This window comes from Sander lucioperca, chromosome 17 (genome assembly GCF_008315115.2).
Source record: "Sander lucioperca isolate FBNREF2018 chromosome 17, SLUC_FBN_1.2, whole genome shotgun sequence".
In the NCBI taxonomy this organism is placed as follows: domain Eukaryota; kingdom Metazoa; phylum Chordata; class Actinopteri; order Perciformes; family Percidae; genus Sander; species Sander lucioperca.
The window spans coordinates 1,438,964-1,453,898 of NC_050189.1; the positions used below are offsets into that span (position 1 = coordinate 1,438,964).

Below are 14,935 nucleotides of genomic sequence, written 5' to 3' on the forward strand. Positions count from 1 at the left end.
TGAAATGAATACAAATTTGCGCCCGCTATTGACGGTAGCTTGGCTAAATAAAAGCGGCGTGTTTGTGCAGACGATTCTCCCTGACCAATCAGTGGCCTGCAGTGTTTTTTACTTTTATTCCAGCATCGGTTCAGCTTGCTGGAACCTCGACTGAGGTAGTACTCAAAAAGTACCAGGTACCAGGTACTATCCATAACTTTTGCTAATGGAAAACCAAAAAAGAGCGAGTCAAGTTGAGTAGAGGAGAGCTGTACCATGCAGTGGAAACACAACTATTGTGTCAGTGGACCCAGACAAGCCTCTGACAGAGATGCTTAGTAACAACTGTCACACATCAAACTGCAGAAGAAACATGACTCACAATAAAACAACCCATGTAGGTCATTTCCCTGGCTTATTTCAGTGCCTGCCAGTATCTGAAACAATATCCATATAAAAGCAATAAGGACGATGACTATGAAAGCCATTAAGTGGATAATCGTTTGCAGTTTTTTCCACTTAACTTGCTTCCAACATGGGAGGGTTTTTTCCCTCTACATGACTGACAGTGTAATAGTCAATGAGAACAATATGTTGGATCAAACAGATTTTCCTCTGTCAGACACTGGAAGTAATGAAGAATATACTGTTTGTCAACTCCTGTCCAAATGTTAAGTAAAATGAATTCTAAATGATGCAATCTCATGTCAGATTATTGCTGCGTCAAAAAGAAATTGCTTTAAAATGAGCAGACAGTAGGGACATTGGGAATTAAAGAGTCCTCAGATATACAGAATACAATCCATAAACCAAAGGCAAGAAGTCAACTGTTATAGAGTTTACTATAGAGTACAAAGACATGGGGCGTAATGCAAGAACCGCTCATACCGACAGATCCAATCTACGGAGGTTCAAATGAGTGCTTTTAAGGGATATTTTGCTGATTTAAAACCAGCAGCAGATGTCCACCGTTTTACGTCATCCAGCCATTACACAGAGCTGGATTTAATTCAGCAAAATATTTCTCTAAGGGAACTTAGCATTCAAAATGTTTACTCATACTTACAATTTTGTCTTAGGTACAAACTGACTGACAGTAGTTCAGACCTGTTGAACAAGTCATGTACTGGAAGTCTGCTTCTCTCCAAAGTGGACAAACACTTTGACTTAAAAGTTGTAATTGGTCTTTGCACAGAGTGCATCATAAATAAATGGCATGCAAATGCAAAAGGTTTAGGAGAAGAATACGAAAATGTTCTGGCATGATGGCCCATATCCAACAACTGGTGATAGCTTCACAGGACTTATCTGAATGTACCTGGAGAGAAAGGGGTCCAATGCACTGGAAAATAAGTCTTATCCGGTTATTTGTTAAACATTTTTAATATTAATATTTTGGAAACCTCAATGTGTTGTGTTAACAATGCTGCAGTAATGTAGAAATGTAGTGTGGGCAGTACACCCAGCACACTTTTGACCTCATTAAAAAAATTAGTGAATTACTTTACTGATTACTTCCACCAAAAAGTAATGCCTTCCTGTGATAAGTAACATTTTAGTTACTTTTCAAATGTCTACTTTGGAATGCTTCCATTGGTAATGTGTCTCTAGCTTTCATTTCAGTAGCATACTGATGTTATCTCTGCCGGGATCTTGTGAATCTGTTTGTCCACAGCTAGTCTTGCATACTACTAAACCCATCAGCCCAAAATCTTTGGTGCACATTTATTACTGTGTGCTCAAGGAACTCTCATGCTGAAATGCCTTTGTCGGTTAACTCATCTAACAGTGGCGATACACTGAGCGACTTTGTGGTCAACATGCCAGGGCAATGTGCTTGCCAACAGGAGTTAACGTACACTGTGGGGTACTTTGTAAGGCGTTACAAAAACTCTTAGTCCCAACACTGCTGTTGGGTGAGTTAGAAATGCAACTGATATAAACTTTCAGCTACAGGAGCTTTTCAGCTTGGTGTTAAGGTATTGGTTTATCATTTTACCTAAACCTTGGTGCCAAATCATTTAATAACACCTACATTTATAAAAGAGATTCTAAATGTTAATGTAACAGTTGGCACCAATTATTTTAGGAAAGCTTGTTGTTTACTGTAATTGGTTACAATCTCAGAGTTGTAATTCACCACTGTGTCACTAATGACAACCTACTCTATAGAATGTGTAAAGATGTAGGAAAATTGTAAAGTTGAGTTACGATCCAAGTGGTGTGGTTATGGCCTACCTGGTACGTGGAAATGCCGGGGAGCAGCCACATATGTAGAAGTAGAGGAAGGGGATTTGCCATCAGAATAGGTGGATAAGCTGGGGGTACTCCGACCACTTTCACTTCCTCCAGTTGGGGATGGAGTTGGTTGGGCATTGGATATGAAAAGGCACAAGGGAAAGGGTTTGGGAGAAAACAAAGGGTGTTGTGGGGGCAAAAAGGCAGCGTTATGGTAGGCATATTGATAGCGCTCCAATACGAAGCAGTGATTATTATATTGATGCCGATGACTCCATAACCCAGCCATTTACTGTATTAAATTTATTGTACTGGAAAAAATGTCTTGAAAAAATTCACTGAATCTTTGGTAGAGAATCCTACTGGCCTGTTAAGTGATAAGACACAAAAATCATCCTGTAGAATTTGGAATGCTACCACTTTTGCATTGATAATGTTATGCTATTTTGTCCCTCAGCCCAAATCTTTTTTCCCAGTGACGTCCTGTGTCTCTGCAGAGGATCCACACTGTCCTGGGGTCTCCTACCAACCTGTCACATCTGGAACTCCACCACAGGAAGGCATGCTAGGTGCCTGAGCCACCTCGTGTGGCTCCTCTCATTGCCACGCAGCAGCACTTTAGATTGAGACCACCCATCCTTCACAGAAGCTTCACTTACACCTCCAATTCTATTTTGTTTTACCCACAGCCTATGACTAAAGGTGAGGGTTGGAATGAAGACTGGTCAGCAAATTGATATCTTTGCTTTATAGCTAAGCTCTTGTTCACAACCACAGTCCAATTACTTCTGCTGATGCTTCTAAATTGCAGTAATGTCAGTATTTTACCCCCATGACAGCTCCACTTGAGAGGAGTTAGGGTCTGCAAGTGCTACCCTTCAGCTGGATTGAGCAACCCACCTTTTGAGTTGCCAAACAGGGTAAGAGACTTGGAAATGCAGATCTGGGCTGCATGACACTTATGTGGACATGTAAATGGCAGAGGGATTCTAATTGTAGGGTAATAGACAATGCATTCACGATACAAAAAAAACTGTCATTGGAAACTGTTTGGAAAAGGGCAGGCACTTTCAAAAACAATACCTGGCAGGTGAGGGACATCACGAGAATCCAGCTGCCGTGCAAGGTAAAAGCAGGACTGCTTTACAGTACAAACTGTTTTACACTGCATTGAAGCGGCTGAAGTGACTCATTCAGAAGTTGTCCTGAAACACAGCCCATTTTCATACCTATAGCAGACAATAGGACTGCTGCTTTGGGAAAGTCCCTAGAAATGTTGGGAAACAGCAGTCGAAGAGGAGCTGCTGTTGTTTGGAACAGCTCTTCATTTGAATTGTAAAACAGCTCTCAGCTCTATTCCTGTATTCAACAATTACCTCCCACTTCACTTTAGAGCTAAATGCTTAAGTTCTTCCAAACACGTTGGCAATGGGCCTGTTAGTGGTAGCACTACCACCAGAGCAATTATTTACCTGGAAGGGATGGATGATCCTGGAGACTTTGTTCTCATCACTTAAAGGTTTACACTACACAATCACATTTCTGAGTAATATTATGATTATTAAGTGTAGGTGCCAAAATAATGCCACTGAAAGTTACCCCATGGGTTATATTACATTTGTCCACTTTTTATGTGTTTGTGTAATGGTGAGAGTGTAACAAATGTTCACATTTAGCTGACTTCGTGCATGTGTGTTGTGTATCTATGATCACAACCAGGGTTCACCCCATTGTGTTAGATTACAGGCAGGCTAGGGGATGGAGTCACTGACACCCTTTAGGCCAAAAGTAATAAACACACTACATCCAGAGTTTTAAGGAACAAACAGAGGTTGAGTTTGAGATTGTGCATGAGAGAGAGTGAACGCTGATTGAACACACACTCTTCTCCCCTCAGACAGAGAGGAACCAGCAGCAGCCATCTGGATGCAAGTGGATGAGATCACAGCATACACAGCAGTGCTATCATTGCTAGTCTGAGTGATCTCCTACACATACACACAATCACACACACATGCCCATAAACAAACACACACACACACACACACACACACACACACACACACACCAAAGTACTATTAGTGCAGGTCTAAAAGTAGGGCACATCCTCCCTAAAGTGTTGGAGGCTTGGTGTTTAAGGAGGGGATGCATTATAATTTATGTGAACAGATTACACATTTGACAAAAAAAGGTGGAGGCCATTCATTAATCAAAAACTTATAACCCAATAACAAGATATCCAAGACAGTTTTGAGATCATTAACAAGAAATCAGGGAAATAAAAACAAAAGCATGCATTATTCATCCTTCCTAAACTCTTCCTCCGTTAGACAACACATCTAAATAGAGTGTCGCTTACGTCTTTCTATGACAGTAACTTCTATGAGGAAACCTGGTAGCTCATTTAAGCAGGAAAACAAATAGCCCTTTTTCATGGCGTGTTAGCAACCATTAGGCCCTGAACAAGTCCAGCGACACACTGTGCTTCATGCCACTGCCAACCCGACCCCCAAATTACAGCTCGGCCCGCTCTGGCTTTTTCATTCATCCGTTCCCCCTTCTCTTTTTCATCTTCCCCATTGGAGAACTCTCCTCTCAGCCTCTCCACCCTGTCATGGAAAAACTGGCAAACCCCTGGACTGCATGTTCGTGATTTTCTGTGCAAATGTTCGAGTGGAAGCTCATGCTGTTTCCCTCTCTACCTCCTCCTTTTAATCAGCTAAGGTCCAAGCAAGCATATGTCAGAAAAATGTGTTCCCACTGGAAGGGTTCTGTATAGTACAGAAATGACATGCCTTTTGAGGCAAAAGTTCTCACCCTACATAAGAACTTCTTGGTGCTGTAGCACCCAATAAAGTCCTTTTTTTTTTTTCATTTCCTGAAAATGTAATAACGCCTGAAAAAGTAATCAAATTTGCATTTAACCTGTTTGAAAGTAAAATAAAAGCCAATAATGTCATAATTTGACCAATAATGTGATTAATGTCCTGACTGATATTGTAATAACATTTTTACCAATAATGTAATACCTTTCAGGTGGGTAACTTGTTTTCAAAACTGATGATGTATTAATTTTGACGGATAATGTAGTGATGTAAAAAGAAATGTGTGAGTGTGCATGTATACAAAATGAATAACACTGTTAGTGTCATGTTAACCTACACTGACATCTGACGCTGATTTCATGTTTGGAAATGTACACTGTAGTAACTAACTACAGATGCTAATTGGTACGTTGTTATCAGGCAAAGATGCATTAAACTAAAGTCCCTATCAATGGGAAATGAACCAGCCCATCCTCATGCGGATTGGTCATTGTGGATGGTCCATTAGACCAGAGTGGATCTTAGATTAGATGCCATCAGAAGATGACAAAAGCTGCAGAAGATGGCTCACTTCACACAAGCAAGCAATGAAGGCAAACAGTTGACTCAATCTCCATGAAATGTTTGTTTTGATCTGAGTCAACAGTGATTCTTATTGAATGAAGTGTCTCCTTTGCTTTGCCTTGATTTTATGAAAAGTCTGCATTCAAAAGGTGTTTCAAATTGAATTTGAAATGAAAAATAAAATGACCTTAATACTTAAGTACATTTAAAGCTATAGTGCGTGGTTTCTTTCGCCCCCATAAATTCTAATAGTACGTGTCCATATACACGTTGTTTTCACGGCAGGGATCGCCCCGCTTCCCAGCATTGTACGCTAGTGGGCTCAGCGGTGACATAAAACGCTTCACTCCAGCTGCAAAAATCTCCGGGCTACACCATCTAGTAAACAAAGTCGTACTGAGAAATACAGAGAGTTGTGTGGAGCTGATAGTCTTATTTAGCTTTGTATCAACTCATTTGGCAATGACTTGAATGTAATGGATGTTCATTAAGATAAAATTAAAGAAAAAAGTTGCGCACTATAGCTTTAAAAGTAGAATAAAAATGACCCACCTGTAATTTTAATAAATTCCCATTAATGTAATAAGGTATTACATCATCAGTAAAAATGTTATTACAATATGTCAGTACATTTCATTAGATTATTGGTCAAGTTATTACATTATTAGGTTTTATTACATTTTCAGGATTTTTTTATACGACTATTGGGTACTACGAACCTCAATGTGTCTTTTTCTTAGTCATCAAAACACAAAGCCTGCACTCTCCTTAAGATTCATCATGTAAGGAAAAAAACACCAAAGGGATAATGTCGGCATAACAACGAAGAAGTTTTCATTCAGGGAAAACAACAGGGTGGATTAAAAGTCAAAGGCAGGCAAACAATTAGGTCAACAATTTGAACAGACAAGCACAGGAATTAAATCACCCTTAACCTTCCTCCTAATGTCAAATGTACCAGGGTCAAATTAAACCATGCATGACAACAACCACTTCCACAGACACAAGTGAACAGGGCAAGCAGAATGAGAACTGTGAGTGGTCCTATCAGTGTACCTTGATGCACCCCCATGAAACCCGACAACACCACCATATTGGACAACAACATCACAAAACCTGCTGACCATTCCACTGGGGGAGGGGAGACACAGAGAAGAGAAAGACTACTGGTGTTTTTACCGTCAGGAGGAGGTAAACTGAGATGCAGGGATGTCCTAGGTTTAGGGTCAGGTAGGGGGTCCTGTTTGAACCCTGAGGGGTGAGGGAGATCAGGGGATGGTGAGAAGATGAAGCAAAGGGATGTGGTTGGATAAGCCTTTCTGCAGAGGTAACAGTGTGCACAGGGAATGTGTACAGTACTGGTTTGTGATGTTGATTTCAGGGACGTGTAGTATCCTATGAATAGCATTAGCAGTTTCATGGCTATGGTTCAGCAATTAAGGAAAACAAATCTTCAGAGATCAGTGGTTACAGACCCAAATGTGTCACACAGCAGGTCAGACGTTCTGTTTCACATTATGACTCATCACTCTATGGTGAACTGAAAGCCCCAGAGGGTGAGTTTCCAACACATGGTTAATTTGGTGCTTAACCACAACCCATGCCAAGTGAGGTCAACTCAGTGCTCGTATCACAGCACTCCATTCTTTAGGACCTTGATCACAGTCAAATACAGACAGGACTGGCACTTTGCTGCTGTGGGGAAACCCGTTTCATAGTTTAATGTTTTTGATCCGAAATCCAAGGTTTGCATGCTTCTGTTCTGGTTGGGGAACACATTGGAAACCCTGCTCTAGGGGATCTAAAATTAGCTTTTTGGTAGATTCTGTTTCTGTCTGATGTTTGACAACAGCAATGATTCCAACAAGTTGTCCATTGTCTGTATTGGACCAGGTCTGGGTCTCAGCGTGCTTTGATACCTCGGAAGTAAGGGATGTAGTTGTGCTGCTGCAGCATGGCCAGGGTGGTCGGGTTCAGGTGAAAAGACAAGCCTGCACTGTCACCTACTGGTGTGGGCGAGAACTTGCCACCACCACTCCCTTCAGCCCCAGCAGAACAGTGCACAGGGAGGGAAGATGAGTCCCTGGCCCAGGTGGAGGGGTACTTAATGGCACCCAGGAGGTTTGGAGGCAAATTGAGAGAACTGGAGTCACAGGCCTGGCTGCTGTGTCTACCACCAAGGTACACCTCTGGCCCTGAACATCCAATCAGATCACAGGAAACAGGAATGTTGCGTCAATGGATAACATTGTGAAGGTACTCTGGGCCAAATGTACGTACATTTGCGAATGTAGCGTTATCAGCACCATGGCCAACCCGCAGAAAGCGCATGCTGTGATACTTCAGCTCACGTTGTATTTACCAAACCTGCAGTTCATCGGGTAATCAGCGCCTTTCTCCGCCCACTATACTGTAAATTGCATGCATCTTTCTATCATGGATCAGCCACCAAGTCAGTCAAAACAGCAAAAAAACGATGATTTTAACGAAGTCGATCTGCTTGTTTATTAGGTAACAGCTTGATGCGTGTTATTTGAGCATTAGTGGTGGGGAAATGTATATATTGACTAGTGCGCTGTAGCAAAGTGTTAAGTACTGGTGCTATGATACGGCTGAGTGCAGACTGCGATATTCCCACTGCTGATGCTATGACTGTTTGAAATGATCCTGATGCCAATATTTGTAATGTAGCAAGGAGTTTAACAACTGCTGGAATGGAATTCAAACGCTGAGTCGGAGATTCAATGTCATCTTTGACAGTAACTGTAATATTGCATGGCTGCTTAATCTGTAACGCTTAATGATTTTGTGTTCACTTAACTGAAAAAGTGTGATCCTTGTGGCAAAAATCTTTTCAGCATGTCTCCTTGGCCTGTCTTCATCTTGCTCGGATTACTGCTGCCATTTCACCAGGCATATGCAAGGAAACCCGCTTGTGGCTGGTTTACACCTGCTTTTAAAAGGTGGAGAATTTTCACCGCAAAATAGAAGCGCGCTTTCACGGGCAGTTTTTGTACATACATTTGAATACATAATTAGGCGCACTTTACGCTTCTCCTCCCATCTCTTTATGGGAAACTCCCACTTTCCCCTTCATCCTCCCATGAATGCATATGCATGACACGGAAAAGCGCAATTTGCCATTTTAAGTCCCCGCGACAGACAGTCGCCTTACCTCAGTGCGGCCTGTTTGTACATACCTCACCATGCTTTTACGCGCACGTTGCAAAACAAATACACTTGAAGTGGGCGCAAAAGCGTTAGTACATCTGGCCCTCTGTGTCTTCATAGGTAAGATTTTTTTGCAATATGGCTTTAAACAATAGGGCATAGTACATATCCAGGGGGATACATTTGTGGTCCATTAACAAAAAGCTCAACAACACATAGTGACGACTTTAATATTTAGATCTAATGTAAATTTCCCAATCATGATATTTTGATTGTGTACAAATGAGAGGCCCAATTTCTATTTAATAAAGCAAGCCCTATCATCATCTTCCAAATACAATTGAAGAATTGACACAAGGCACTGGCATACGTTCTGATGGAGTGACACAGAAATGAACCTCCCCAGGAAATTTTGAGAATTGAACACTTCATTTCCTGCATTCTGGCAAATTTGCACTGCATCCATTTCTGTTGGACAAAATTCACCAGCCTGGACACACACTGCTGTGGGACGGCATCCCATTCTTCAACCAGCATTTGTCGCAAGTCAGCCAACGTGGTTGTGTTGGTCACTCTGGCACGAACAGCACGCCCAAGCTGATCCCACAAGTGTTCAATGGGGTTGAGGTCAGGACTGCTGGTTGAAGAATGGGATGCCATCCGACAGCAGTGTGTGACCAGGCTGGTGACCAGCATGAGGAGGAGGTGCCAGGCTGTTGTGGCTGTGTATGGTTCTTCCACATGCTACCGAGGTTCCTGTTTGTGAAATGAATACATTGTTCAATTGCCAATATGTCTTTTTTCTTCAAACTTCAATCATCCAATCCACCAAACACCAAACGAGTCAATGGCAGAATAAGCTGTTTGGCATTTGCAGAGAAGATTTGGCAAATTTTTCATGGGTGCAACCCACATACTCAGCACTGCAACCCACATACTCAGCACTGCTGCTCATCCCACAAATGCATGTTCCTTACAAATGGGGCACCATTTGAAAGGGAACTAAACAGGCTTTCCAACGGTATACGATTTATTGCCAAAAACCATTGTTACCACAAAGAAATAATCTACCAAACACAAATTTCCTTACTTTTTGTGCTAAGTTTATATCTCACTTTTCTTCTGATGGTCTGAAGTTGATACATTTGTCGCTGGTCGTTTTTTAGAAATAAAGTCGCTAAATCTAGCGAGAAAGCCACCAACTTGGCAACAGTGCTCGCACAGCAGCCGTCAGTGGTGTTGACTGGCTATTATTCGTGAAGTGTAACCAATCAGATGGTGCTGTGAGCGGGACGTTGAGAGAGTGGTGACCAGAGGCAGAGAGGCGTCAGCATACCAGGCCTCCAGGAAGTACATGATTACACATTAATGCTGCATTCACTGTAGAGGGAATTATTTCCACTGGACATTTTGACCAGAGAGATTAAAATATGTCGGACTATCCTGGTAGAACAATAATTGCTGGATAAGGGCAACAATGCTATGAGGGTTTCTGGGAAATATGTGTCATTGTTTTGTGGTGTTAATTGATTTCCAGTAGTAAATATAGGCCTACATACATTTGCATTAAGCAAGCATTTCTGTCCAGTCCCATGTTGATAAGAGTAATTCAATACATGTGCCCCCTCCAAAACCCAATTCTATGATCATGAGTAATGTGATCCTTCATAGATTCAGAAATACAAGCTCAAATGTGGAGGATTTCACATAACAGCAGCAACACATGGATAATGCTCTGTGTGATACCTGGTCGGCTGTAATTGGTGGGGGAACGACACGGGGTGTACCGTCCGTAGCCCCCCAGGGAGCTGTTGGAGCTGGGGCTGGAAGGCCTCCTCTGACGGGGGGACTTCTCCCCATCGCCCTGGACGCACAAACACATCAAGTAAAAAAAGTCAGTGCTTTCTCACTCACTGTCACTGCTTTCTTACCTCACTCACTCTGTAATCACATTCCTGCCTGCCGGACCTCCTGTTTCATTTGGACTTTTTAAAGTTTATTTCGTCAATAAATCATTGAACTCTTCCTGCTGCCTCCTCATGTGTTGATCTGCGTTTGGGTCCAACCCTGCATCTCTGAGTATTGACAGTATGTGCCAAACAAAAGTTAAAGCATGTGAATGTAATTTTGGATTATCCCCATATTGCACATTCTTCGCAGTAGTATCAACATATTAGTATACTTTTATTTTTTGTAATTTAGATAAATTCCCCTGTAAGCATCGAACCTCATTTTAAAAATGTCTTGCACCCGGCGCAAAGTGTCTTTGCTAGTTTAAGACCGACGCAGTTGTCGATTTCCCGTCCAGCGCCCGGGTCGTTTAAATAGCAAATGCACCTGCGCCCATCTGTGGCCCATGGGTGTGCTGGTCTTACAGGGAGGTGTGTTCAGGTGCATTCTGGGCGTATTGCTATCATGAGGCAGCGGAAAGTGATTGCGCCATTGACCAACAAAAACCTGGTCTAAAGTCAATAACGCAGCATTTCATTGTTATTTTAACAGCGCATTAGTGAAATGTGCCTAGTTTGTTACACACACAGGGACGCGCAGCAGCACACATATATGCATGAAATAAAAAATAAAAATATTAAGCGGAAAATCCGCCATCATAATAGCAATGTGCCAAGGTACAAACGCGCCTGGCTTTTAAAGGGAATGGGAGATGACACTCTGATTGGTTACGCCCAAAACACACCTATGAATTAATGAAGACACAAAGTACAACCCTTTTGAATCATGCGCCTGGCACATGGACCCTTTTTTCCACTGTCAAACTAGCAAAAGTGGATTCGTACACGCCATACAGGCACCTGCGCCAGGTGCTTCACGCCATGCCCTTAGATAGTTAAAATAGGGCCGAAGAACCTTTAGGCAAAGCTTTACCCTGTGATAGTTCTCTGTGACATTTATCAGGACTAAACTACTTTTATGGGAAGTTAATCTCTTGTTTTTTGATTTCACACGTTTTGATTGTTTTTATTTATTTATTTAGGGTGTGTGACATCCCCAGTGAGACCAAAGGCCCATCCCAATTCCAAGTTTGTACATCACTCAGTGCGTTTACATGCACAGCACTAACTGGGGTATGATCTTATCCAGTTAGTGAATAACCGGGTTATGCCAGTTCTTACCGTATACATGAGCAGGAAGAATGGGGAGAATGACAGGAGTAACTCTACCTCTGGTACAGTGGGTGGCACTCTGCTAACGCACAACTAGCTTCTTATTGTGGTTGACCGATGTCAAAATTACGCTCGATGGTGTTTTAAGCCCCCAACGTCTCCTTCAAGGCAGCACTGCAACCGTTGACTTGAAGGCACCTAACCCTAACCTTAACCCTAACCCTAACCCTAACCATAACCATTGCCTAATCCTAGTGCGACGTTGGGGGCTTAAAACACTGATAAACCAAAATTACACCGACCAGCCACTAAATTAGTAAAATTTAACAACTTTATATTTCCTTCACACACTCTTGTTACACTCTTGAGGAGTCGAGCCAACGGGCATTTAACAGAATAAGACTTGGGGCCTTTTCCAGTTCCCAAATTTTTATGTAAACAAAGAGGCGTGGCCAAGTGACAGAGAGGAAAAGACGGAGACAGAGCAAGGGGGTAAAGAGAGCTAATTAATCCACGGCCCGGTGGTTAATCTACGGATCGGGCCGGTTGGATCATATAAATTAACACAGTGAAATAATACATAATTAATGATGAAATTATTAACGTTCTCTAAAATGTGAACATTGCAGAGCTGCTGTTAGACGGTTAATATGTTAGTGCGTCTGGAGAGACGCTCGAGAATGTCCGATGATATCAGCTGTAGTGACATTACTGCGCTCATGGAAACGTTTACAATTACTGAAAGCAGCCTCTCTAATCATTAAAGTAAATTATTTATATAGAAAACACTCATACGATACAATACATAATTTAAAAAGCAACGCAGCCAGCAGAGACTGCCGAGGGACAGTGAAGTGTCCATGTGGGTCTCTAAATCAGAGAAAATCTTTCATTCAGGTGGGTGCAGGGTGAATTTTAAGCCTACGGAGTCTTTTCTTTCATGATTTACTTTAGTGATGAGAGAAGCTGCTTTCAGTGATTCAATGCGTGCAGTAATATCACTGCAGCAAATGCCATGGGACATTTAAGCAGCAAAACTAAAAACTAAGTATAAACTTGACAGAGGAAACAGAACTAAACCTTTAACTTCTGAAATAATCAATTAAGTTAGGCCTGCTGTTCCTCGTGTGTAAATGTGCACAGCGTCTCTCTTAATGGGGACGCACTTGTATGACAACAAACAGCTCTTCTCTCTGCTCTGTTCACATGTTAGAGAATGTAATTCATATTTTAATTAACGATGTATTATTTCACCCTGTTTTTTCTACTGTTAATCAGAATGTCTTATGAGCAGACCTGCCACCATCCAAGTATTAACCATGGGCCTGCGGATATCACTGCAATTAATATTTTAAGAATTGGGACATCCTGCCCCACTGAGATGGATTTCCTGGGCACAAGCCTGATTATAGTGCAGACAAAGAGGCAGAATGCGGGAGAATTGGGATAGGGCTATCGTGCATTATATTACCTCAGTAGGAGTAGGAGAAAGCAGCTGGGGGGTCTGCAAATGAAGAGGGGGAGAAAGCCAATGATTAGGAGAAACTCATATGTGATGTTATATGAGTTAACCATCCACCATGAGAGTGATCATTCAATGTCAGTGAGTCAGCACGTCCACAGTGAGGACATTCCCAATGGATGGATGAGCTGAATGAAGTGGGTCTAAGATAGACGGTTTACTTCACACGCTCAGTACTATGTAACTGGGACTGCACTGCAAAGCAGGGCTGGGTACCCAATTCAATTCTTCGATACTCGATACTTGCCTATATAATAATACTTGGTGCCTAAAACCAACCGATTTGCCCCTAAAGTATCGAGTATCGAAAAATGCCTTGTCATTCAATAACCAATTTCAATACCTAAGGAGCAAATCTCATCAGAGTCAGTGAGGCAATAAGCATGCAGCATGCTTCAACTAGGGCTGGGCGATTAAAATTGATTTTATCGATTAACTCGAATGTGTAGTTAACGTCGATTTGTTAAAATGAAAATCGGTTTTCTCCTTAACATCCGCCAACGCTCCCCTCTGGGCTCCCATAGCTCCGAACGGGCTCAGCCCTCCCCCGCGCGTAATGCGTTTGCCATAGAGATACACAAACAACATGGCAGCGACAGGGACTAACATTAATTCTTTTCTTAACTAGTAGTTTCATTACTTACTTATCCGTAATCTCCGCCGAAATGACCGGCAGCTCGCGGTGCTCTGTCCCCGGCTGAGTCACCTATTCTCGAATAACTGAACCACCAGCTACCGCTGACCTAAAGGACCACCATGCGGGGCACCAGAGGCGGTGTTGAGGAACTCTTTTGTAGCTCAACACATCTACTAAATGCCGCTGATACGACCGAGCTGTGATGGAGGTCTGTAGCGGCTTAAACAACTAGCAATCGCCGCTCTGTAGCACGGAGCTCCTCTTCGACGTTTGTTTCTACCGTTAGTTACTACGAAGGAGCTTGCTACAGGTATGCATTCAAGAGACCATGGGATGTTAATGTACGTTACTCAGCAACAGGTGAAAATAGGGGCAAGGTTTCCCAATAACGTTAAAATGATTTGAACTTTTAGCGAGGAACGAGAAGTGAATTACCTGTATGTGTGAAAACAGCTTTATCTCACGCATCCGTTTGTTTGTTGTTGAATATATAGCACCCCCCATCCAAAAAAAGGGAAAACACTCAAACCAATTTATATTTCCACAAAATTGGCATGAATAATCATAATGGTATACATGCCCCATGTGTGTGCGTGTGAATCAAAACAAAATAAAGTTAAAACTTGTTTTGAACAATTTCTTTGTCATCTGCAGATTGATTTTAAGTAGGGGGAGAAAAAAATCGATTTAAATTTTAAATCGGATTTTTTTGGAAAAAATCGGGGATTTTATTTTTAGGTCATATCGCCCAGCCCTAGCTTCAACCAAGATCTAATAATGTCTGTGATTGGCTGTCTAACGTTAGACAGGAAAAACTCTACGTTACACAGAGACGGGGCTCATGTAGTAGGAGCTGTAAAAACGAATAAAAAGATTT

At 42.0% G+C, this 14,935-nt stretch overlaps 1 protein-coding gene across 17 annotated transcripts in view; it reads right to left on the reverse strand.

The window, feature by feature from the left end:
- The window catches only part of ablim2 (actin binding LIM protein family, member 2), a 123,815-nt gene that overhangs the window by 20,569 nt on the left and 88,311 nt on the right, over window positions 1–14,935 (reverse strand). For 6 of the 17 annotated variants that reach the window (XM_035994002.1, XM_031299842.2, XM_031299839.2 and 3 more), the window contains 4 exons: window positions 13,371–13,403; window positions 10,524–10,641; window positions 7,526–7,801; window positions 2,218–2,325 (listed from right to left, as the gene is read on the reverse strand). In XM_035994002.1, coding sequence (XP_035849895.1) covers window positions 2,218–2,325; window positions 7,526–7,801; window positions 10,524–10,641; window positions 13,371–13,403 — 535 coding nt within the window. Of the gene's footprint in view, window positions 1–2,217; window positions 2,326–6,785; window positions 6,858–7,525; window positions 7,802–10,523; window positions 10,642–13,370; window positions 13,404–14,935 lie in introns of all 17 variants that reach the window. The other 11 variants (XM_035994010.1, XM_035994008.1, XM_031299849.2 and 8 more) reach the window with 6 other exon arrangements.